The sequence below is a fragment of the Rhea pennata genome, chromosome 25 (assembly GCF_028389875.1).
Source record: "Rhea pennata isolate bPtePen1 chromosome 25, bPtePen1.pri, whole genome shotgun sequence".
NCBI lineage: Eukaryota > Metazoa > Chordata > Aves > Rheiformes > Rheidae > Rhea > Rhea pennata.
Genome location: NC_084687.1, coordinates 4,845,904 through 4,871,220, shown reverse-complemented (window position 1 = coordinate 4,871,220; position 25,317 = coordinate 4,845,904). Strand labels below are relative to the sequence as shown.

Genomic DNA, 25,317 nt, shown 5'->3' with positions numbered 1-25,317 from the left:
GGACACGACACTAACGAGTGGGAGAAGGACGAGCACACGGAAAACCTCGGCTCGGCAGTCCCGCCCGCCCCGAGGACGGCCGGAGCCTGCCGCGCCGCCCCGTCCTCGCCCGCCGACGTGCCAAGGCAGGTTGTCTGCGCTCGGCTCCCGGCTTGCCCTCCGCCCTGCCGGGGTTTCCCTCGGCGAGGCGGCTCCCGGCAGCCCCCGGCGCGGGCCGGCCCCGGCGGGAGCGGGCTGCGACGCCTTTGGCTCCCGTCTTCCCGCATTCCCAGCTCGGACGCGGGGAGAGCAGCAAAGGGCAGAGCAGCGGCAGGACCGCGGGGGCACGCTCAGGCACCGGGGCAGCTTTGGGGGGCAAACGGGGTCGGTTCCTCCTTGGCGAGCGTTTGCAGGCAAAGGCAGAGCCTCACGGGCTCGCCTCCCCCCTCGTCCCCTCCCATCCTGCCCCGAAACAGCCCGCTCGCCGCTTGGCAAGGGAAAGCGCATTGTTTCGCGCCCTGGGTTCGGTATTTCCACCGGGACACCCCCGCTTCTCTAATCACATCCCGATATTGTCTTCCTTACCCCGACCTTCCCGCTCCCAGGCGCAGCTGTGTGATATGCTAATCCCACGCGCTCGGCACTAAGAATAACCGGCAGGTTTTCGGAGCCCCGGACACGCACCGCCGTCCCCCCGCGGAGCCGCGGCCCGCCAGCGCCGTTCCCGGCCGCTTCCTCCCCCCCGCGCCCCTTCCACCGCTCCCCAACCTTTGCACCCTCCTTCCCCTGCGCCCCACGCAGCCCCACGGTTAGTGCTGTAAATTATTAAACGGCAGAAAGGCCGGCGCAGGCGGGCGATGCCTCCCGGGCCGCCGGGAAGATCCCGTGCGCCTCGGCCGCTCCGCCAGCCCGCGGCGCCGGCCGCGCGCACGGCTTCGTGCCCAGGCTGCACCTCGAAGGAAACTGGTTCTAGCACCCAAAGTTGCTTCTTCTCCCCTTGTTTTGCTGCTGCCTTACGCGATCCGTCTAGTCCAACACAGTTTTAGGAGAGGGGACCACCTCCCACCGGGCTTGTGATCAACACCCAGTGCAACAGGATCCTGCTCACAAGCTCGGCCCCAAACTGGTCCTTTCAGCCTGGTGGTCACCTCCGACAGCTGCTCAGCACCCTCCAGGCACCGGCTTAAATCGTGCCTGGAGGACACCAGCCAGGCCCACCGGGCAGCGGTTCCCATCTCACCTTGCCCGGCACGTGCAACGCCAGAGCAGCGCCGCAGCCCCTTACCTTCCACGGGCGACGTCTTCAACCTCTTGCAGATGTTCTGCACGCCTCCGTACGAGTCGTTGAGCCTGGCGACCGCCTCGCCGCTCCTCAGCTCCATGAGGTTCCTCAGCTCCACAATGGAGCAACCAAAGTCCCCCTCATGGTTGCCTTCAGCAACCGAGTTCCCAGGGTGGTGGTCAGCCACGTTGTTCGTCATCGCGCCGACGCAGCCACGCCGATGGCGGTAACGTCTCGGGAGAACGGGATCCTAGTGTCTCGCCTCCGGGCCGCGAGGCTCCCGCGGGCGATCCTCGGCGGCAGCCCCGCTCTGCGGCCCTGCAGACGCAGCGGGGGCAAGCGGGTGCTTCCTGCGGGAGCTTCCCAGGTGAAGCGGGTGCTTCTAGCCAAGCCCAACTTCTCCGGATAAAGGTGTAAACAGGATGTGCATGTTACTGTGGAAGCGACCTTAGCAACGACCAGCGTGCATCTCCCGGAGAAGGAGGAGGGTTCCCTGGATACCACAGCAACTGGAGCTGCAAAAGCAGAGATGCAAAACAAAAATATAGTCATTAGGAGGCCCGAGAGGTCGGCTAATAAATATGCGAGCCCCCCGGGATGGGGAGCACCGGTCCACAAAAAACTACCGGGAGGCAACGTGGGGCAGAGATGCTCGCGCGGCGCCGGAGCGCCCCGGCCCCGGACGGGATCCCGCGCCGGCAGGCGCTGGATCACCTCGGCTGCGCTGGGAGCGGGTTTACGGGCACGGCGGACGCGAGGGCCCGGGCGGCTTGCCGACGGGAGGAGCAGCCCCGCGGCCGGGGCGGCAGGAAGAGCCGCCGGGTGGTTCTTCACTCAGCCCCCAGCTGTCCAGCCCAGAAAATTACTCCCTTTTATTGGGTTTAAAAATACACCTTGGGAGTGGAAAACAGCTGTTTCCTCACGGCGCTCTGCCGTCCCGGGGAAGCAGAGCCGGGTAACGACGCTGGCAACAGGTAAGCGACAACATCCCATCGATTTAGCTGTCAGCACCAAGACGACGGGGCTCGGAGCGCCAAGCAGGCTTTTAATCGGAGACGCTTGTCAGGAACCCGGAGAAGCTACTAAAACCCCCACGTTTCTCTAAAATAAAGAGGCTTTTACATTAATCACATCCTCTCACGCACCGTCGCGGGAAGCCCGCTCGTACTACGGTTACGCTGCTCCGAGCGCCGGGGTGCCCGAGCGAGCCCTGCGCCCCTGCCCGCTCCCGGGGCATCCCGGGACGAGGTTTCCCTGCCGGAGGATGCCGGCGGCCGCGAAAGCCGTGGAGGGAGCGGGGAGGCTCCCACGCCCCAGCCCCGGGGCTTTCTCCTGCCGCAGCATCCTCGGGCCCTGCTCCGCGCTCAGCCCCCGGCGGGGATGCTCCGAGCACGGCTGGCCAGAGGAGTCCGCTAGGAAGCCACGAAAGCGTTTCCTAGAGCTACATAAACGAGCGGCGAAAGGGGTCCAACCCCTAAGGCAGCGCCGATGCCGGCGCAGAGGGCTCGGACCGCGGGGCGAGCTGCCAAGCGCACGCACCTTCAGCGACCCTGGCAAACCCGGCCGCCGCTCGGTGCTGCGCGGCGAACGGCAGCTCCCAGCGCCGACCGCAGCAGTGCTAAACACCCACAACAGGGAGAAAAAAAAAGAAAAAAGAAAAAAAACCCACTAAATCGCCAACGGGCGCCTGCGCACCGCTCACCCACCCCTGCCCAGGACAGCTTGCAGCGCTTGCAGGAGGCGGCGGGCACCGACCCAAGCCCTCGGGGCAGGCGATGCCGCGGCCGCGTCTCCCAGCCCGGCGGAGCAGAGAGGTGCTCGCCAGCGGCCCCGGCGCTGCCCGGTCGCCCCGCGGCCCCTCCGGGGAGCCGGGCTCATCTGGGCTTATCTGTCACTGAAAGGCATGAAAGCTCCCGCCGGCGGGAGGCAGGAGGCGGCAGATCCAATTAAGCAGCCTCCTGCTGATCAATAAGCAAAAAGAGTAATTCCCCCCACCTCAACACACGCAGTTTTTTTCCCCTTTCGTAGCAAGCAGTATCTTCCAAAGACAGCCATGAGGTTAAGAGAAAGGCTGCTAATTAATACTGGAACAGCAAAGTCCCACAGGGCACCCGTCATTATCACCCCGCTCCCGCAGCGAGGTTCCCGTCCCTCCGAGCACAGCAGCTCCGGGGACTCGCTCCGCGGGGCAAGGAGGAAGGAGGGAGCGTGGCGGGGGAAGGCTCCTGCCGGCAGCTCCGAGGATGCTCCGAGCATCCTCGTGCCAACCCTGCTCAGGGGACCCTTCCCTACCGCCGGCACCCCACGGAGCCGGGGCTCCCGGGGCGGCACAAGCACCTTCCTGCCCGGTCCGGCCGGCACGGGACAGACTCCCGCGCGCCCTGGCCAGGCTGGGAAGGAGGCAACCCAGGCAAGCGGAGAGCGCAGGAGAGCTGTGCTCGGGCTTCCCTAACAGCTAACGCGCTAACGAGCTCCTAATGACTCCGGCAGCATTCGGCAGACCGCCTGCAACTCCGATAATAATTAGTTTCCAGAGCCCTTAAGCACTGGAAAGGGAGAAGTGCTTTCCAAGGGTCTCCTTCGCTGAAGGGACGGCGAGGAAGGAAGACGGACGAGACACCGTGCATCCCGGCAGCCCGCGGCGGCCGGGTGCGAAACCCTCCCCGCGGACACGTCCCACCGCTGCCCAGGCCGAGCAAACCCGGCGCGAGCGGAGAGCGCAGCCGGGGCGCGCGGCCCCCCGCGCTCCCCGCTCCCGGCCTGCCGGCGGCCGCCACCGTCCGGGGTTTTGCGGGCAGCCGCTCGCTCCGGCGCGGCAGCGGCGGGAAGGAGCGTGCACACGCGCAGCGGAAGGAGGGAGCAGCCGGCGAGGAGCGACGAGGCCGATGCAGTGCTGCAGACAAACCTGCCCGGAATAATAAACGGCTGCATTACACCTCCGCCGGGGCGGACAGACGCGCGCCGGCGCCGCAAGCGCCCACGGGCGGCACAGGAGCCGCGGGCTCGTCCGGGCGGACGCAGGGAAAAACTGCCTGCTCGCTCTTAAACCTGGCGGGCAGGAAAAGAGACCGGTGAGGTTTCGGGGCCCGCGTGGGAACGCACGCGCCAGCCCAGCTCCCCGCCGCGGGGCACCGGGTCCCTCTCCGCGGGGAAGGGACTTCTCTCTCCGGGTGCCCCTCCGGCATCTCATCGGCCTCGCGAGCTCCCGGCGCCCTGCACCCTGCACCCCACCGGGCGGGAGCAAGCGCAGCCCGCGCCGCTTCCCCATCTCGCCCTCGGCGGCTCTGCCGACGGGGCGGCAGCGAGAGGCGGCTGCTGCAGGTTGCCACGGCAAACTCGCTGCCCGGGCGTCGCGGGCAGCGGCGATGCCCGAGGGGTCTCCGGCCGGCCCCGAGACGGGGCGAGCGGCCCAAGGAGGCGCGGGCAGCGGATCACCGCCCCACTCGCCGCCCGGCGGCCCCGCGGCGGGGTGGGGGCCGCGCGGGGCCCCTCCCCTGCACACTCACCAAATCGCAATGTGCAGATGGCAGCACACGCGCGCCGATTCCCAGCAACACCCATGGCAAGCTGCCGCCGCAGCCGCCGGCCGCGCCGCGCGCGTTAACCCCTCCGGCGCCGGCTGCCCGCGCCGCCCTGGCGAGGGAGCCAAGGAGCCAGCGGGGTTTTTTTTAAAAAAAAAAAAAGCTCCTGGGGAGAGAGGCTGGTGCAAGGAGCCCAGCACGTGACACGGGGTGAGGGTGGGGGGCAAAAGCGCAGGCGCCACGGGCGCAACGAGGGCCAGCACCTCTGGCGCATCCTAGGGAGGATTTGCACCCTCGGGACATGGCGCTTCCTCCGGAGCTCGCTGGCGGCGGAGAAAGGAGGAGACGCGCTGAGCAGCAGAGTCCACGCAGAGCGGGCAGCGAAGGGAGCCCCGGGCCCCAGCGTGGGAAGAGAACGGTCCCGAAACCCCCGGGAAGCCCCCTCTGGGCCAGCTCTGGGCTGATCCACGCAGCAGCCCGGGTGCAACTGCCCCGGCAAGGCTCGGCTGGGAAGCAGCACCGGTGCTGTGCACCACCAGCACCCCGTGCACCACCAGCACCCCGTGCACTCACCCTGCCGCACCCTATTCCCCTGCTAACCCAGCTCTCCTTCCCCGAGCCCCACGGCTGAGCAGGGAGCCGGCCGGGGCCACCCCACCGCGGGCTCCCGCAGCGTCACCTCCTCGCCGCCGCGAGCGCCTCCTCCCACCGCGGCATCCGTTTCCTTTGCCGGGGCGGCGCTGCCTCGGAGCCCCACGGGAGGAGACGGCACGGCGGCATGGCCCCCACGCCGGCGCCTGCCCGCGGGCAGCCCCACGACACCAGCCGCCTGGGAAGCGCCCGCGGGTCACGGCGCCCACGTGCACGGCGCTGCGCATGCGGCCAGCTCCGCAGGGGAAGCGGGAGCCAAAACGCAGCGGCGGGGGGGGGCACCCTGATGACAAGGAGGGTGAGGAAGCTCCCAGCCTTCCTCCTGCAGGAAGGGGAGGTTGCGGGCACCCCCAGGGCATTTCAGCTGGGGCAGGGAGCCAGAAAAACACCCCAGAGAAAGTCCCAGGGCCTTGCACGTCCGCAGGCAAAGGCTGAGAGCTGCAACGCTTCACACCGGGGGAAACCGAGTCAAGCACAGAAGCAACCCAGCGCCGCAACCCGGTGGTGCTGCAGCCAGGGAACCAACGTTTGGGCTGCAAGGAGACAAACCCCACCGGGAATTTGCTGCAGGGCCAGGAAGAGCTTGGGGCTCCTTCGCCAGGACACCCCATGCTGCCGCAGGGCCGCTGGCGCACGCTTCCCAATGGACACGCAGCTCCTGCTTTTCCCACTTTCCCCCACAGCGGACCGGCTGCCGCCACGGGGCCGGGAGCAACTGGGGCAGCTAGAAAACGCAGGGAGTTAAAATTCCCGAGCCCCCGCGCAGTGCCGACTCCTGCACAGCTCCCCGTCCGCGTGCGGGGACGCCGGAGGCGGCAAGCGCGGTGCGGGCGCACGAGAGCACCCCGTTAGCGCGGGCAGCGCGGAAAGCGAGTCGCCCCCGTCGAGCGGCACCTGCCGAGCCCACGGACGGCGGCGCCCGTCATATTTCTCCCACGCGCCTCCGCTGATGCACGCGGCGGGAGCGGGGAGAGCGCACGCTCCGGCTGCCGGGGCCCGGCAACACGCGTGCACACAGTGCCCGGCACGTGCAAGGAAGCGGGTGGTGCAAGGGGCTCGCCGTCGCTTGCACACGCGGGTCACCCCGCAGAGCGGGGCAGAGCCCGCGGGGCGGCACGGACCTCCCCGGACGCGCACCCGCGGGCGATCGCTGCCGGACCAGCGGGGCGGCCAGGCTGCTCCGGGCTCTGCCTGCGACTCGGCAGCTGCCGCATCACCTGGCTCGGCCCACCCACTCCTCGCTTTCACATCCACAAAACCACGCGGATCTGGGGGCCGAGGGAAAACACGAGCGCCGCACCCGTACGCGCACCCCCCGCCAGCTGCCTTCAGCCGCAAACCCGCAGCTCTCGGCGCAGCCCCCGCCGACGCAGAAATCCCACCCCGCAAGCGCCACCGCCGCAGGCACGGGGCCGACAGCTCACCAGCTCCCGGGGGCGGCGGCGGGGACGGAGCTGCCCGGCCCGGCGCACGCAACCGGGGCGGCGCGGCAGGGATGCAACGGGGAGAAGCACACGGCAGCGCCCGAGACGCCCGGCTCCCGCAGCGCGCACACACCCGGCACTGCTCACTTTTCCCTACTGCCCTGCTTCCTCCTAAAGCAAGAAAGCTTTTTTTTTTTTTTTTTTTTTTTTTTTTTTTTTTTTTTTTTTGCATGCCAGGGGCTGGAGAGAGCAGACCGCGGCGGGGGGGGGGATGTCCCGTGGGGACGGGCTCCCCGAAAGCCGCTTCCCCGAGCGGCGGAGGCAACCCGCTGCGGGGCCGGTGACTCACGGCTGCCCAAGCGCCGGCAAGACACGTACGCGGGCAAGAGGCACCCGAGCGCGGCGCGGCACCAGGGCTGGGCAGCCTCCCTGCTCGGGGATCGGCCCGCGCCCCGGGCTTCCCCTCCGCCACCGCCACGGCCCGGCCAGCGGCAGAAAAATTCCAGGGGGGTGGAAAAAAAGCAAAAGGAGGGAGTCTCCAGGCGAGCTGTCAAGGGGAATGTTTCCATCTAAGGCCTTGGTATTTCTCTCCCGGCGCCTGCACTAAATCACCCGGGCTCCTCTCATTATTCTTTTGTGCTTTACAAGGTAGCGCGGCGGCGCGGAGGTCGCGGGGGGAGCACTCCAGCGGCACGCAGGAACCCGGACCCGGCCGCTCCTGCCACCGCCGGCACCTGCAGCGGCAGCGCCGGGCGGCTTCGAAGGGGCGACGGCGCCGAGCATCTCTCCACCCGCGGCAGATCCGGTCTCGCTCCGCCGCGCCGGGCGATGCCCGCCGGCGACGCGACGCCTCGGCCGGCCAGGCGGGAGGCTTCATCCTCGCCCGCCCCTTCGTCTTCCTCCCGCACGCCGGGGAGGAGGCTCCTCCTGCCCCGAGCGTCGCGGCCACCGCGGGCCGGGCGACGCGGCGCCAGCTCCCCCGCGCGTTGGGCGGCTTCACCCGAGCTCGCTCTGCCCTCCCTGCGGTCGGCTCGGTTTTGCGGTCCCTCCGAGGCGAGGGCCCTGGGGCCGGCAGCGCCCGCGCCGGCCCCCGCAGGCTCCTGCCTTGCTTTCGGGTTGCATTTTGCAATGGGAAAGCTGGCGAGGTCGGAGGAGCTCGGGGAAAGGCCCGCACAGCGCGCGGCTGCTCCGGGGCCGCGCTCGGGCGGAGAGCCTGCAGGCACGGAGCGCCGCTCGGCGCGGCGGGCACGAGCCCCCCGGACAGCGCTAAAGGCGAGGGCGCGCGTGCAAAGCGAGGCAGGCTGCAGCAAGAGCCGGCCCGCGGCGCGGCACCGTCCCGGGGCAGGAGCAGGGCGCGCTTTCCCGCGCCTCCCTCCGGGAAACCGAGGCAGCGACGTGCCCGAAGGCGGCGGCAGCAGCAGCCTCCTCCCGCCGGCTCCGCGGCTGGAAGAGCCCGGGAGCCCCCCACTCCCACCTTTCCACACCCTACCGAGGGAGCGGAGAAAACAGCTTAGCTTGGGGAAAAAAAAAAAAAAAAAAACACAGATAAAAAGCAGCGAGCAAGAACCAACCTAGAGAGCACGGGGGAGTCTCGCAAGCAAAACGCCTCCCGGAGCGCTAGCAGCCGGGACGCGCGGGTTCAGCCACGTTATTTTTAGCAGCCTTACACAGGGACAGGGGATTCCTACCCTGAAGATCCCCGGGGGCTTAAAATAGGCCCTGCCGCTTCCTCCCAACAGGAGCCGCGAGAAGCGGCCCGGTGCCGCAGGCGCCTGCGGGTGCCCGCCCGCGGCTCCGGCTCCCTGACCGCACCGCTAACCTTCCCCGCTCGCTGCTCCGCCAGATGAGCCGCCTCCTCCGGCCTCGCTGGGAGGAACGAAAAAGCCCATGCAAAAGCGGGGGAAAAGAAAAAGCCACACAATCTCCCCTCCAAAATAAAACCTCCTTCTCGATTTACAGCAAGGGAAACTGAGGCAGGGGAAGCAGAAGTCGTTCGACGGCACCGGGCAAGGCAGCGGCTCCCCCTGCCACGTCCACCCCGCCAGGAAGGGTCTCCAAAGGGGAGGGATGCGCCCGGCCGCAAGGGAAACACCGCCCGGCTCCGGCTCCGGCGCGGGGGGCCCGGCGCTGAGGCTGGCGGCAGCCGCAGGGACGCGGCGCGGGACGCACACAGTCCTCCCCGAACCTGCAACTCCGGGCGCCGCGCAGCTCCTCCGGCGCCGCGCCGGGCTGCGGCAGCTCCCAGGGCTCCCGCGCAGCCCGACTCCGGATCACGCCCCAGGCGAACGGCGCTCCGAGCGCCCGCTGACTTCTGCGAGCCGGCACAGGAGATAGTCGCGGAGGAGCGAGCCAGCCAGAAGCCTGGATTTTTCCATTGAAAAGTCCAAAGGGAGATTGGGGGGGGGGGAGGTAAGGAACTGGGGGTGCCTGCGAGCGCCGCCCCCCCCTTTCCCCAAAGGGTTAAAAAATAAAAGACGGCAAAAGTGTGCCTGCGATAGGAAAAACACACACGCTCCCAGGGAGAGCGAGCCGGCCGCTCGCCGCTTCCCTTCCCGACATGCCCCGCTCCTGGGAAAGTGTAGGCTGTTTTCCATATATAACTGCAAACTGTTCCATGCAGTAAGAAGTCTAATTAAAGGGAGGGAGGGAGAGCGGGAGAGACGCAGAAGACCGAAAGGCAATATTTATACGAAGGAAGAAAGCCTGCATCCCAGGCTCCAAATTAGACCCTTGCAGAGCAACGCCTGCGATATCATCGGGAGATCAAATCTGGGCAGAGCGGCAGCTTTGCCGAAGAGGCAAATCAGAGCCTGGAAAATATGTACCAATAAGTAAGCGGAGGGAGCCAGATGGGCCACGGGAGCACGGGGAGGGCCGGGGGGACGAGGAGCTAATCTGCGCCAGTTGTTGGGGATAATGCGAAACACGGCGGGAGCGTGCGCAGACGCCCCCGGACCCCCTCGGCGCTGCCAGATTCCCAGGGTCCCGGGCAAGCCGCTCCCTGCCGCCCCGCGCATCCTGCGGCTGCAGGACGAGTTACTTAAGTAAATAGCAGGAATCTGGTTTAAAAAAAAAAAAAAAAAAAACAAATAAAAATAAAATAAAACCACATGCGCCCACACCCGTGAACGGGGCCGGGGGAAGTGCAGCTCCGGCGAGGGGAGGCGCCGCTGGCGGAGCGCCCGGCCGGAGCAGCTGCGCCAGAGCGGCCGGGCGGCAGCGGGCGCTCGGGCTCCTCCGGCACCGGGGCATCCCCCGGCCCCGGCATTCCCGCGGCTGCGTCCCCTGGGGCAGGGGAAAGCCCCTGCTCCAGCCTGGCCGGGACAGGACGATGGGTGCAAGGAGAGCACGGCTGCACGGGGTGGGGAGGGGGGTGGAAGGGGGAAAAAAAAAAAAAAGCAAGCAAGCACAAAAGGGGGGGGGAAATTAAAAAAAGCAAAAGAAAAAGCCCACACGCATAAGCCTCTTTGTCAGACCTCCATTTTGCACAAGTGCCAGCCGCTCGCCCCTTCCCGGAGTTACTAGGGCCTCCGCCTCCACCAGGTGTCAACGCATTTCAGAACCGTTATCAGGCTTTAACTGAGCACCGGCCGCTCGGGGCCACCCTGCGGAGCCCGCGCGGGGAGGCCGGCGGGCGCACGGGCGGCACGGACGAGCCCCTCCGGCCCCGCCGCCGCGGGAGCGGGGCCCCGGCATTCCCGGCGCTTCCCGGGGCAATCCCACCCCCTGCACAGCTCCGCACACGCTCCCGCCAGCGCCCCAGGGCTCCCAGCTGCACCAGCAGCCAGGCTCGCCCCTCTCCCCCGGACAGGGTCCCCCGCAGGCGTCCCTCCCGGCGGGGCCGCGGGGCCGTTCCCGATCCGCCGGCGAGGCTGCGCCGCCGCGCACACGGCTCGCAGCCCTGCAAAACCTGCCGCAGCTCCGGCATCGCCCGCCCCGAGCCCCTCCGCCGCACATTACCTGCTCTGCGCTAGCGGGGCCTGGAGGCTCCCGGGCAGCTCCCGCCTGCCGCAGGCATTGCTCCGGGCGGGAGCTAAGCACCGGCGCTAATCGGCGGATAAGAGCAGCTTTGGAAGCGATAGGGCAGGAGATTACGGCAGCGATCCGGGCGTTAGGGGCGTCGCGCCGGCAGCGAGCAGCGCCGCGCAGACAGAGGAAGGCGATCCGTAGGGAACGAGCCCCGCGGCTGGCGCTCCGCAACCCGGCGGTGCCCGAGCCGCTCCTCCGGGCCGGCACGGCTCCCGGAGGCGGAGGTGCCGCTGGCGCCGGGCCAACACCGCTATCTGCCTTCACCCGCTTCACCACCCAGCCCAAAACAAACAAAAAAAAAGAGAGAAAAAAGAAAAAACATGTAAAACCCGCTCAGCGCAAGGCATCTCTCGCACCGACGGGATTCGCCCCTTCCTCCGCCCCCGAGGCCCCACGCAGCATCGCCCGGCGCGCCGCGACCCGGCCCCGAGCCTCTGCAGCCGCCCCGCGCGCGGGCGCCGGTGCCGGGGTGCCGCGCCGGCTCGTTCGGGCAGCACCGCCGCAGCCCCGGCTGCTGCACCTTGCAAGCACCGAACGCGTTTCGCGTTCGGCTGCGGGAGCACGAGGATGCCCCAGCTGCCTGCCCTGCGGGGGAACCCGCGGATGCTGCCGGGAAGGGAAAACAGGGAAACGCCGTTTGCTCCACCCGGAGGCTGTGCCAAGCGGCTGGACGGACCCGGCGCGCGATGCCCACGCCGGCACCCCTGCACCCGCTTCCACATCGCGGGAAGAGGAGGGCGTGGCAGGCACGGGCGAAAGAAGGGAAAAACGAACGGAAGGAGATCAAAAGCAGCAGGCCAGGAGGCAGCACGACGGCTTCGGCGGCGGAGCGCGTCCCGGGGGACGGAGAAGCAGCACAAGGTTACACAGCTAGCTTTCACCCGAGGGGAGGCGAGTGGCTCTTGGCTGCTTTCTCCTTCCTTCCCTGAGCGTGCACGAGACGTCCGGGGGGAGACACGCGCCCAGACACGCAGATGCTCTGCAGCTCTCCAAGGAGGAAATATTGGATGATTACAGTCAGCTGCTTTGGTCGTCCCATTTGCTTTTGCACAGTCCGTTTGGGGTCAGCTTTACGAGCAATTCATCATTTGAGAAATAACAACACTTTACCCCTCCTCTCCCAAATAAAAACCTCAAAGACATCATTTAGACAAGCTTCATTTGGACACCTAAAAATAACTCGCACTAGTCACACCGGAAAACGCAGGCTGTGGAGTTTCACACTTTCGCAGCGTGACCCGGGACACGGGTGTTTCCGCTCACGGGAACGGTCCCTCCAGCGCCGCAGGTGCGTCCCTGGGCTGCGCACGGGCACGGAGGGACGCGCCTCCTCCGCGGAGCTCCCCGGAGCCGGCTCGGCGGCGGCCCGTCCTCCCCGACGGCGGCTTCGGTGCCTGCGCTTTCCCGGGCACACGCACAAGCAGGATGCGGTGACTCACGGCCGCGGCCGCGTGAGGACACCCAGGAAGGATCAGCTTCAGTTTTTCCATAGCGAAGCCAAGTTTACGGTCCCAGGCCTCTTCAGCTGATTCACCTCTGCTTCCCCCTCTGTCCCCGGGCAAATAAACGCAATCAGATTGCTCTGCCAGCTTCACCAAGTACAGGAATCCTCTGCACTAAGGAATTTGCATAGGCGGCTTACTGCCATTTCCCCTGTGTTTTGCAGCAGCGAGACTGCCTCGTGCTTTCTCCTGCACGGCCTCACACCGCACACGGCAAGCGTTCCCACAGCCCGACAGCCCTCCACACCTGCAACTCGAGGCCGCTCCGCGGGCGAGCTGCTCCCGGCATCGCCCCGGCAGAGCCGCCAGCCAAGCCCGCCGTCCCCAAACCCCGCCGGCGCCGGAGCACGAGCCCCGTCCCAGCGCGGCCCGTGCCCCGGGCTGCTCGCCCGGCCGTCACCATCGTGGAGGCTGGTGCGGATCGGTGCTCCCGGCACCTCCACGCATTTGCCCCCCGCAGAGGGCACAGCTCTGACGTGGACGGTGCTAGGTCGGGAATCGCAGGGAGAAAGAGAAACGACCCCGCGCGCTGCCACTCGTGAGCTGCGGCGATAGCTCACGGAGCGCTTTCCGTGCGTGCTGCCAGCGCTCAGCGCGGCTCCCCGGCGCGCAGCTGCCTGCGGGGTTAACGGCACGCCGACGGATCCCGACCGGGAGCGTCACCCACGGAAAACCACGGTCCCTGCCCCAAGCCACACCTGCAACAGCCCAAACCTCGGCATGCACCGCGCAGAGCGCGCCCCAGGGCCGGGGCTCTGCTCCGGGACGGGAAGGTGCTCGGGGGACGAAGCCGCCTCCCGGCTCAGCCTCGGGCCCCTCCGCCGCCCGCGAGGGCCGAGGCGAGCGCCGGCTCTGCCGAGCTCTGCAACTCGCAGCAACGACAGCAGGAAAAACACCGAAACGCCCAGGGCGTGCGGCAGGGCCCCGGCAGCGGGCTGGAGAGGGGGCCGCTCTCCGCCTCCCCGCGGGCCGGCGGCGAGAGGGGACAGTAAAGCTCTCGCTGCCGCAGCAGGGTCCTTAATTAGCATCTTAGGAAACCGCGCTTAAAACCAGACACCTTCTGCCCGAAATCCGAGCCCAGACCGGATCACCGGAGCCGACGCGCAAAGAGCAAAGGTCGCTCCGAGGCCCGGGGCGGGCGCCGCGCTCCCGGCGGGACCCCCTCCGGCGGTAACAGATCCGCGGCGCGCTGCCCCGAGGGCCAGCGGCTTATTTTTAGACGCGGGAACGAAGGAGCCCGCCAGCGCCGGCGCTCGGCCCCGGCAAAGGCGGCTTTCCGGAGCAGAGCTCTCGCCGCCGCAGAGGACTCCCGGCGGCACGCTCCAGCTTATTCCCGGCTCCCCGAGGCCCCACGGCAGCGCTGACCTTTCCGGGTGGGAAAGGAGGCGGAGGCGGCGCCGCAGAGCCCTCCCCGCGACGGAGCGGGCCGCCGGCGCCGCGGGAAGCGGAGCGCGCCCGGCTCCCGCTCCCTCCGCCGCGGGGGGATCGTATTCCTTCCTCCCGGGCAAACTCTTCCGGGTAGGGAGTGCTGCCCGGCACCGCGCTCCGCGCTGACACGCCAGCTCCCGGCTTTCCCTTAGCGAGGGGAAAACACAGACAGCACGTTAAGATATATATATACATACATATATATATATATATGGGGGACAGGCACTTCCCTCGGCAGCACGAGGCCGCAGCGGCGCTCGGCTCCTCCGGCTGCCGACTCACCCCTGCCACGGAGGTGCAAAAGCCGAAGTTTCCCCCGCCAGCAGAAAACCCGGACGAGCGGCCGGCCACGCCGCCGGCCGCCCCGCGGTTTCCCGGCTCCGCGTCCCGCCGGACGAAGCGAGAGCCCTCGCGCAGGCAGCGGCACGTTTAACTCGTCTGCTCCTCGCTTAGAGCTTGCAAGAGCCTCCGAGCAAACCCTCGGAGGATCCCGGCTGCTTCGCTAGCGCGTCAGAGTCGCCGCCGGGGCGAGCGGCATGTCACGGGCTCCGCGCGTCTCCAGCGCTCGCTTTCTTCATCCACGCTGGCTCCTTCATCCCCCTCCCTCCGTACTTGCAAGGGACGAACAGAGGGGCAGGGTTTATAAACCTATGGAAACTCTGTTATCCCTCTGCATTAAAGGCTAAAGCAGCTAATTAAAACAAAGTCAGGTGTTTCATTAGTCGAGCCTCAGGAAGCCTCCGCAGCGGGAGGGGAACGCGGCTCCCACGGCCAGCCGAAATGATGGGAAACGCCAGGGCTGGATCCGAACTAGGGAACGGGACCCAGGTGCTCAACCGGGAGCTCTGGGCTGACTTGGCCCGGCCGGCGAGCCACCGCCTGAGCTTCCCTCTGCCTCCGGTGCTCCGAGCGGCCCCTGCTCATCACAGGAGGCTTTGCAAGGAAGGAAGGTGGGAAAGGCACGTCCTCCCCTCCCCACTCAACCCCTCAAGGAGCAGAGCTGCTTCCCTGCAGGAGCATCTCGGTCGCCAACACCGAGGGCATCGGCAGCACAGCCAGGAGCAGCACGGACAGGTCCTCGCTCCCTCCTGGGACGGGCGCGAGGGCCAGAGGCACAGGTTCAAATTCCCAGCTCACCCGGAGCAATCTGTTTCCCCTGCCGTGGTTCTCCAGGTGTTCGGCGTTAATGCCATCTCTGCCCACCTAGGCCAGGAGGTCTCCACACAGCCAACAAGGATCAGCATCGCAGGCACAGACAGCACCCTGGCCCTGCTTGGGATCCGTTCCCAAAAGTCTCCAGCAATACAAGCAAGTTTGGGAACGTAGGGGCTGCCAGAGAAGCCACAGGAAGCGGCACCTCTCTGCATCGAGCTGGCCTCCTCCCATCTCTAGATCCGCATCCCATTGCTAAGGTCACATCAAGCATCGCAGCATCCCTGCACCAGCTCCCGCTTGGAAAAGCCTCGTCCCTGCAGCAGCCGGCACTCGTGCAGCCCTCGGGAGCACGGGGAGCGGAGGGGTCCCCGCTCCCCGGCACCTGCGGCTTTGCCCAGGCTTTCCTCCAGCGCCGAGAGCGCGGCACTGATTTGCCAGGAGCGCCGAGCGGCCTCCCCCCGGCGGGGAGGGGCCCCGCGCGAGGAAGCCGGAGCCTCCTGCCCTTCCCAGGGCCCTGCACACAGGGAGCGGGGACGGACAGCGGAGCCGAGACGGGCAGGACACGGCGGGCGGCGGGAGCGACTCCCTGCAGCCGCCAGCGGAGCCGCGCGCGCGGCGTCTCCCTGCAGCCGCCGGCGGAGCCGCGCGCGCGGCGTCTCCCCGCGCTCCTGCTGCAACAGGAGTTTCCCAACCTTGCAGGCGCTGCCCGGCTGGCAAACTCCGCTCGTGGCCTAGCACGGAGAGAGCGGGGCGAGCAGGGAGCAGGCAGGGCGCCGCGGGAGCCCGGAGCGAGGAGCGGGCTGCGCTCCCAGCCGGTCGCTTCCCCACATCCTGGGGGCAGAGGGGCAACTCCATCCGCAGCTCCACCCTGCTCCCTTCCGCCGCGAGGCACCGGCAGAGCCCGACGCTTGGCTCCACTTGTCCCTCCCCGCCGTCGCTCACCCCGCCGCGGCCCGGCTCTGCCTCTCTCGGGGCCGCTCCCAGCGCGGGAACGCCGGCCGGGAGCGGGTCCCGGCTCCTCGCGGGGCCGCGCCGCCTTGCTGCGGGCTGACGGCGAGGGGGGCCCCATGGGGCGCTGCAAGGGCCAGACCCGCGGCGCACCTCGACGGCGGCGAACCAGCACAGGGAATCCCCTCCGCCGCCCTCTCATACGAAAAAAGAAAAAAAAAAAAAGACACACCATGCAAAAAACACCCTTTGCCCTCTGCAGTCTCTACCGGCAGCGCTTGCGCCACCTCCCCGAGGGCCAGGAAACTCCTTTCCTCCTGGGAAGGAGCCGGTGCTTTCCAGAGCTCCCTGCAAGGAGGCTGCTCCCAGGGCAGCACCCGCAACTCCTGCCCCGGGCGAGCCGGGGTGGCGCGGCGCGGAGGAAGCTGCAGCCCACGGCGCCGGGCTACCTGCGCGCTGCCCGGTATTTCCTCGCTCCGCTGGGACAGCGGGAACTTGTCCGGCACGGGCGCTTCCTCCGTCGCGCATCGATGCAACGCCCGCCTCGGCGCTGGCACGGTGGGCCACGTGCTGGGCAGGGGCAAAAATAAAGGTGAAGAATGAAAATCTCACGTCCAAGCACACAGCGGACTGCTTGGCACAGGCTTTGGGGAATCAAAGGGCACGTAGCAGCTTTTGGGAGGTCTCTGGGACCCCCCAACTTTTCCTGTTCATCCGGAGAGCACTTGCTCGGCGCTCCCGTTCCCCGGGCCGGGCGGCTAACGGCAGCGGTGGTGGCAAGGGCAGAGGGGCTTCCCCGGGGACGGGAGCTGCACGCGGGCGCGCTCGGAGCGGCACGGGGGCGTCAGCTCCTCTCGCTGCCGACTAAATAATTCAGGTGCATCTCGGATTTGCTCAAGGAAGCGAAAGATTGAGGGCAGCGTCTGGAGGGAGGCAGAGCCCGCGCCGCGCTGCAGCGGGGCCGGACCCCCGCGCTCGGCTCGGCTCGCCCCGTGGGCCGAGGTGCCGCTTGCGCCCGGGCGCGAGGCCGGAACAGGCTGCGCTGGTTTGAGATTTGCAAATCTCGGCTCGGGTCTCCGGCGCCAAGGGGACAATAACCTATCGTCCCTCCTCCCTCCCGTCCCCTTTCACCTTGGGCGCTGCCTCAGGCTCAACAGGGGAGGGAAGGGAGCGAGCACCCGGCTCAGGCGCCCAGGGTCCCCCCCGGGTGCGGGCGCCCACCCATGCACGAGGGCCCCCCCCACCCCCGAGGCCGCGGCACCTCTCGAGGTCCACGCGGGCTCGACGCGGATGCTCGGCGCTGCAGACGCTTCCCAAGCTCCCGGCGTGCGCAGGACCGGGATGCAGTGGGAGCGCTGGAAGGCGGAAACGAGAGCTGCAAAGGCTCCTGCCTGGCGGCCCCAGCTCTGCTCCTCGGGCGTTTTCCCCTTTTCCTACCCCCTCCTGTCCCCCCCCACCCCCCCCCCGCCTTGGTGCAGACCGGAGCGCTGACGTGCCTGGAGCGGCGCGACAAGCACCAGGGAAGCAGAGCCCGGACGCTGCAATCCGCCCCCCCCCCCCCCAACCCCAACCCATGGCCAGATGCAACCCCCCCCCCCCCCCCCGCAGCCCCTGCGGCACTGCCCCGCGCAGCGCCAGCGCTGCAACACCGCGCCCGGCTGCACCCGCGGCGGCGGCGGCCTCCCCCGGGCGGCGGCGGCTCCGGGCAGCCGGGGCTGCCAGCCTGCTTCTTCCCCCCACACCCACGCTTCTTTTTTTTCCTTTTTTTTTCCTTTTTTTTTTTTTTTGGGGGGGGGGGGGGGAAGCACGTGCACTCCCGGGTGGCTCCCTCCGCTCACCCCACATGCTGCCCTGCAGCAACGGCACCAAACGCCTCCCCAGGGCCGCGCTCCCCATGCTCCCGCCCCCAGGGCGGGCAACAAGTTGCAGGGCGCAAGCGGAGCAGCGCAGGAGCCCGAGGGGGAGCCCCCGAGGCTGGGCTGGAGCCGGCCCCACGGATCCCCACGGGGGGGGGGGGGGAGGGAGGGGGAATGCGACTACCCCAGCCCGCCCCTCGGCGACCACCCGCTGCGGGCTGCGCCCCCCCCACACATACACCCACCCGCACACCTCCCGTGCAGCCGGCCCCCCCCCCGAGGCACAGCGCCTGCCCTGCTTCCTCCCTCCCCCCCCCCACCAGCACCCCGCAGCGCTGCCCTCCCAGTCCGCGTACTGGGAGCGGCTGGGCAGGGCCAGCGGCTCGTCCCGCGCCGGGCAGCGCAGGCTGCAGCCCGCTCCGCGCCGGGGGCTCAGCGCGGAGCCGGCTCGGGGGGGGGGGGGGGCACCCGGCGGGTGGCCCCCAGGGAGGTGCCCGAGCCCCCCCACACCCCCCGCCCGCTCCCCGTCCTGCAGCAGAGGCACCGCAGGACCGCGCCCGAGGTGGGGGGAGCCCCGGCCCCGGGCGCTGCCCCTGCCCCTGCTCCCCCCCCCCGGTCCCGGTCCCGGTCCCGGTCCCGGCGCACTCACCGGCTCAGCCCCGACGGCGCCGCGGCCCGGCTGGCGGCGGAGCCCCCACGGGCGGCCATGGGAGGGCGGCGGCAGCTCCGGCGCTAGCGAGCGAAACTGCTTGTCATGGCAACCCGCGCCGAGCCGGGCCGGGCCGGGCCGGGCCGGGGCGGGCTCCCTGCCGCCGGGGGCGGGGCTCGCTTAAGGTGGCCGCCCGCCCCGCCGGCCGTTAAGGGGGACGGGACGGGACGGGACGGGGGGGTTCGCGGAGCCCCTCTCTCGCAGGCAGTGCAGGACGTGCACCCTGAGGTGCTGCGGACCTCCCCCCCCCCCCCGGGCAGTGTGGTGCATGCATGCCCAAGCAGTGTGGGCCCCCCCGGAAATGCAGGCCATGCACCCCACGTGCTGCAGCTCTCCCCCGGATCAGCGCAGGGCATGCGTGCCCACGCGGTATCGGGCCCCGAGGGTTAGTGCCACGCGTGCGCCTCCACGTGCTGTGGACCCCCCAGAGCAGCATGGTGCATGCACCCCCAAGCAGTATGGCTGTCGTCGTCCCCCCCCCCCCCGGTAGTGCAGTGCACACACCTCCAAGCACTATCAACCCCCCACCCCCTGGTCAGTGCGGGACATGTATGCACCTGTAGCATGCACCCCCAAAGCATGGCAAAGCTGGGGTGCTTCCTCACGGGCCCTGGGGTGTGCCCACACGGAGCTGGCGTGCGGCCAAAGGGGTGTCCTCGGCCCTGCAAAACACCGGGCAGGGCCCTTGGGCCTCCCTTGGGTGCCTGTGTCATTTTGCGGGGCTGAAGGTACTTGCGCTTTTTGAGTTGCAAAGGGTTGGAGCATAAATAACTACTCCTTTACGCAGGCAAATCTGACCACCCCCACGTTTTTTAGAAGCATGTAGGAGGAAAATACACATCGAAACACGTCTGAAGCATGTGCAATGCTGCAGTCATACTGAAAACTGCAATACTGCACAGATGCAACAGCACTGGTGCAACATTTGGGTGTCGGCAACCTTAAATCAGGGTTAATCCTGTTTATATCCCTATGTTTGGGCTTGCAACCTGATTCAAGTTAAACCAGTGTAACATCTGTGCATGCAGAAGCCCTAATTAGTGTTCGTAACTTTTTTTTTCTCTCCTTGAGGGCTTGCACTTCCATAATTTTGCATTCCTGCGCAGTCCCCAGGGGGAACACGGTGCCGCAGAAGTCGAGTTCCTCGCGCAGGAGCACCGGGAGAGCCAAGGCCCTGCCGCAGAGCACCCAGCAAACACTTCGGGCCCTTTTGCTTTGGGCCCTTTTGCAGGAACTCCTCCGCCCAGCAGTGGAGCTGTTAACTGAAACATACTGCGTCCGTTCAGCGAGGTGGATCTTGTCTGGCTCAGAGAGTTGGTGGTAGCGGTGCAAAGCCCCGCTGGGGACCCCGGCGGGGATTTCTCCCTCCCTCCCTCCACCGAGGTCTCCGCAGGGCCGCTGAACGTGGCATGTCCTTGTCCATCCTGCCGGGCTGTTTTTCCTGTCGCTTGCCCAAGAGGGTCTAGGTGCTGCTCTGAGCGGGTGGTGGCACCTGTGATAGTTACCCGCAGTCGACTAAAAGTCATCAGAGCTGCCAGCGTAACTCCTAATTAAAGCATCTGCTTCCTTTCAATACTTTGCAGCACAGAGGGTTTCAACCTGCTCCCGCTCTCCGCAACTGGGGTGCAGGAATGGGGCTGAGCGCTGCCTCCGCTCGACGCTTGTCTGCTGCAAAGGCAAAAGAGAGAACAAATGTGCAGATTTTAGATGGCGTCCTGCTTCCCCACCAAAATAAAAGGCAGCTTGCACTGACCACAGTTTGTCTAGGTGACTGAGGAGCGGCTTGAAAAATGCAGGGAGGTGCAGACGGCACTTCCAATGGTTTGGGATGCAAAAAGGCTATTGAGGCATAATAACCTTTTAAAACAGCTTTTCTGAGCTTGGAAGGAATCTCTGACCATCTGGATTTGGCCTCCTGAAAGGAAATCAGGCCTCCTGCCTGAGGGAACCTGTTGTTAACAGAGGGCAATTCACATTTGCAGAAATGCCAAGAATTTGCAGCCTTCCTGGGCTGCAGCTGAAATTGGGAAAGGCAGATCTTTACAGCCTGGGTGCTTTGCGCTTGTCATCAAAGGAACAGGCCAAAATCCGTTTCGAAATGTGCTTCCCATGCACTGGCAGCCTGCAACTGCAGTCCTGGTACTTACCAGCTCACAAGCCCGTCATGTTTCCATTACATGTAGAGCAACCATAAACATTCGGTCTAAAAGCCCCTTCCTTTTTACATTTAAGGAAAAGCGCATGGAGGAAAGTCAAAATTCAGTGCTGGAGCGGGAGCAGGCAGGCGGGGCGGCCGGGCCGCCTCCGAGAAGCGGAGCCAGGACGGCGAGCGCTCCCGGGCAGCCGCCGGGCTCCCGCGGGGCCGCCCCGCTGCTCCGTGCCTCTGCCTTTGGTCTCCTCGCTCTTCTCGGAGCGTGGCTGGATGCTCATTTATTCCCTTCCGCTCGGCCACAAGCAGCTCCGGCCGCGTGCCGTGCATTTCCCGCTCGGAGCCTCGGCCAGCAACATAGGAAAATACCCCCCAGATAGAAAAGATCGGTCGAGCAGGTTCTCCTGTAAGAACAGGGCTCCGCCGACGGTTTCCCTTTAAAATTAGAGTGCGAAGCTTCATAACGATTTGCCTGTAACGTCTCCCAGGCTGGGAACTTGTAGGTGGAGTTTTAGCCCAAAATGAATTGAATCAGCCAAGTTGTATCAGCCAAGTTATAAACCCATCAAAACCCAGGGCCAGATCCTGATCTCATCTCCGCGGGTACAAATCCAGAGTCGCTCCGCTGGAGTCAGCGGAGCAGCTTTTGTCACCGTGCCGGCGAGTCGAGCGCAGAATCGGACCCCCAGGGTTTATAATGGAAACACTGACTGCCTCCGGAGCGCAGGACGGAGCCGGGCGTCTGCAAAACCTCTCTCCATTCCGGCTAAATATAGGGCGAGAGAGAGAGAGAGACTTTGCGATTCCCCGTGCCGCACTCCCGGGTAAATAAGGCCCCGAAGGCTGCTGCCGGAGCTGCACGGTTCGAAGCGCCCCGAGCCGCTCCGACGGCGCGGGAAGGGCGCCAGGACGCCGCGTCCCCCGGATGCTCCTTGGCCTTCGCCGGGGCAGCGCCGGGCTGCAGCCGGGGAGGTTTGCCTGCCTCTTCTTCCCTAATTTCTCCCTGCGCCTAGCCCCAAGTTTGCTGCCCTTCGGCGGCATCCCGGGGGAAAGGTGCCACTTCTCCTCTCCGGCTTGTCCCGTTTGGTACTCGACCTTCCTCTCGCTCCAGGGCACTGCTTTGCAGCCCCGGAAAGAAATCCCGGAGGTGCCCTGCTATGCTGCTGCCAAATAAACCTCTCCCGGACCGTTTCTGCTACCAATTAATTTAACGGGCCTGTTAATTTCTAATTAAGCAGCGATTTCATTACGGGAGGGGGGACTGGAAATAAACTGTGCAAAAGGGCAGGGAGGGATTTGGGCCCCATTTTTATTTTATGAATGCAATTGGGAGACAGAATCGTTTGCCCACCAAAGGGATTTGTCACCTCCAGGCCAACAGCCGGGGTCCGTTGTCCCTGGGAGCCCCGCGGCTGACGGCGCTTTTCCTCTCGCCACCCCGAGCCGTTCCCGTTTGGAGCCGGAGCCACGCCAGGCTCTCGATCTATTAGCGCCCGTTATTCAAATCCTAATATTTGCAACAGCGGAAGGAGAGCCGCTTCTCCGGGAGCTGTGGCGGGCACGATGCCGCGGTGCAAACCCTGCAGGCTGGAACCGCTCCGGCTCGGAAAACGGGAGCGACAGTGCAGTGGGGAGACGCTGGAAGCGAGGAGCCAAGCGGCCGCGCGCCGAGCCGCTCGCCTGGGGAAGGACAAACGGACAGGCGACCTCTGCAAGGACGGGCAAGGAAAGAAGCAGAGAGAGACACAGACCCCCACGCGTATATATACATATACATATATATATACACACATACATATGTACCGCCAACTGCATCCACAGGAAAACAGACAGAAAGTGTTTTATTTGAATAATAACCATCCATAATACATTGCTAAGAAGCTGCAGATGACTGCAATTAAAAAAAAAGCGTTACATTCCCTGAGCAAAATCTAAATTATTCCTCGCAGCTTCTCCGCTCGCCAGTTTGTATTAAACCGAAACGGTTCCTGGTGCGACGTGGCTCGGTGGAGCTGGGGGGGCCCGGGCGCAAGGCGTAAAGACGTGGAAAAAAAGGGGTGAGGAAAAAGGAGGAAAGCCCTGGTGCAGGGGGTTATAAATATTTTCCATCCGGGGAGCGGGGAGCCATGGATATAGATGCGATCGCGGGCGGCTCTGGTGGGAGGGAGGGATTAATCATGTAAACGGAGGAGAAGCTTTCCGAGGAGCAGGCGGAGGCCCGCGGCCGAGGCGGTGCAGCGGGGCCGCCGGGGGCCTCACGGGCCAGTCCCCGCGCGGGTCCCGCAGCCCCCGGGCACGGCGCTGCTGTTCCGGGCGCTGCGTCCCGCTCGGGGCCCGGCCTCCCCCGCCTGGCGGGGATTTGCAGCTCTGCGGTGCCGTGGGGCCGCTGCGGTGATTGCACCGCGGCTCCGACGGGACGCGGGCGGCTCGGGACGCGGGCGGGAGCGCGCCTCGACCTTCACGGAGCCGACGCGCCGAGCGAACGCCGGCTGCCGGCCTCTCCCGGCTCCGCTGTCGAAACGCCAGCGAGCAGCCCCGGCCGCCCCTCGCCCCGGTCCCCCACCGACGCCGACGGCAGACGCTCCAAGGCGCCTGCTGAGAGCCCTGCAGGGATTCAGACCTCTGCGCCTAGAAGCACCTCTTTAAAAATTAAAGCCTTAGCGAGAACAAAATGAGTCGTGACGGGGAGAGATGAAGCTCACGGCGTCTCAAATTGCTGTAGGAAGGAGAGCCCGCGCCGGGGACGAGGCCGGCCGGAGCCGCGACCGGCTCCGCCGCACTGGCACGGGGGTGCGGGTTAAACGAGAAGCCTGCGGCCAAGGCGCAGCACCCCGGCGGGGCGGGCTGCTGGCAGGGAGCGGGGAGCTTGGGTGCCAGGCACCTGCCCCGGCCCTCCGTCTCGTGCATCCCTGCCTTGCTAAGAGCAGGATGATCCCCGTAGCCCGCGTGGACCCGCTGCCCTGCCGGCGCTGGCAGTGCCCGGTCTCTGCCCGCCCGGGATGGATTCCCGCCAGCTGTCCTCGGCCGACCCTGCTCCGCCGCCTGCCCGGCCCCGGGCACCGCGCGGGCAGCGGGCAGCGCTCCGCTTGCAGCGCCGGGCTCCCGGGGCCGCTCTGCTCCCCGCGCCCAGGGCTGCCTCCCACCGCCCCCTGCAAGGTGCAAGGACCCGAAACGTAGCCGGCCTGCGGGCGAGGGCAGGAGGCACTGGAGTTACCTGCAATCCCTACTGCTTGCAAACCTAGCACTGCACTGCTTGGTGCTGATACGTTATCTGGAGTAGCTTCTGCTGCAGATACGGCACAGACGTCTCTCTGCTGCGAGATGTGCATGTGTCTTGCATCAGTGGTGACGTGAGCAACTTATTTCCCCCCTGACTGCTGAGACAACTGAGCAGCTACTTCTCAGCTGTGACATACGTGCCCGTCCTTAATTTCTACTGACACCAGTATGTTTGATTCCTTCCCTCCTTTCTCCCAGCCCCAGTTTGCTGTGGCGAGCAGCGTCCCCTTTGCTCGCACCCGCCCGTCGCCTTGCAGCTCTGCAGCATCGCAACGCTGCCAGCAGGGCCGAGCCGGGCCACGGCGCGCCGCAGCCTGGCACGACCCCCTTGCCGGCTCCCCTGGCAGCTCACCAGGAGCTGCGTTCGCACGGGCTGCGCGCAACACATCGTGCACGCGCGTCCTTTCCATACGACTCTGGAACAGAGCTTCCTGCGAAAAAAACAGCATTCGTTTTGGGGAGGGAAACGGTGCTTCGGCCAGCAGGGCAAAAGGCGAGCGGGGGATTTTGCGTTCCTTCCCGAGCCCGAGCGTGCCTCCCTGCCCCCGGCAAGGGGATGCTGCAGCAGACGACCGATGGAGCCGCGCGTGTCCCTGCAGGGCCGGGGGCCCGCGACGCTGCAGCCGCGCGAGGGCTGAAGGATCCGTTCGCCTGGGGAGCGCCGCGCAGCAGGCATGGCTGCTCCCAGGGGCGCCAGGGACACGATCCCGCCGCGGCTGCTCGGGGCTGGGAGGGCTGCGGGCACGGCCGAGCCGGCGCAGCGGCCGCCAGCGCTGCGTGCTGCGGCTCTGGCAGCAGCGGGGCCGTGCACACGTATTTGTAAATACATTAAGCCTGTGGCTCGCTGAGACAGACAAGAGCCAAGCGCCTGCGACTGCTGGCACGGGGAACGCAACCGTTGGGGAGCGGAGTTTTCTCTTTACTTAGCTCTTTACTGAGCTAAACAGAAATTGTTCTGCTCTGCCGAGCTGGAAATTGGCTGCAGATACCATCAGCCGGGCATTTGGGCTGAAGAACAGGCTCTGTCGTTTGCTGCGGGCAGCATCGCGAGCAGCCGCGGGGAGGTAAAACACTGCGACCGACGGGGGCAAACGCAGCCGCGGGTGGAACCAGGCAGGCGGCGAAGGGGCCCGGGGCAGGACGAGCCCTCCGCCCAGCCCGGGCTCCTTCCCTCTCTCCTCGTCCCTCTCTGACTAATTTCCTTCCTCCCTTTCCTCTTGGTTTTTCTACCCTCCTGCTTCCCGCCAGCCCCATCACAACGAGGATCAGCGTTTTCCCCCTTCGGCCGACCAGAGCGGGGATTGGGAACGTGGTTTTACGCCCAAATCCTAGGAGACGAGGCGGCTACGGGGCCGAGCTCGTTTCCGCCGGCTGCCGGGGAAATCCTCGCGCAGCTTCCCAAGAA

At 66.6% G+C, this 25,317-nt stretch overlaps 1 protein-coding gene across 6 annotated transcripts in view; it reads right to left on the bottom strand.

Moving 5' to 3' along the window:
• ATP2B4 (ATPase plasma membrane Ca2+ transporting 4) overlaps positions 1-18,532 on the bottom strand; it is a 51,528-nt gene extending 32,996 nt beyond the window's left edge. For 2 of the 6 annotated variants that reach the window (XM_062594946.1, XM_062594951.1), the window contains exons 1-2: positions 1,888-2,110; positions 1,265-1,776 (exon numbers count right to left, since the gene is read on the bottom strand). In XM_062594946.1, the coding sequence (XP_062450930.1) occupies positions 1,265-1,460 (196 nt within the window). In that variant the 5' untranslated portion in view covers positions 1,461-1,776; positions 1,888-2,110. Of the gene's footprint in view, positions 1-1,264; positions 1,777-1,887; positions 2,111-2,154; positions 2,520-5,461; positions 5,487-9,042; positions 9,121-18,424 lie in introns of those variants that run through there. The other 4 variants (XM_062594947.1, XM_062594949.1, XM_062594950.1 and 1 more) reach the window with 4 other exon arrangements.
• Between the last annotated feature and the right edge of the window lie 6,785 nt (positions 18,533-25,317).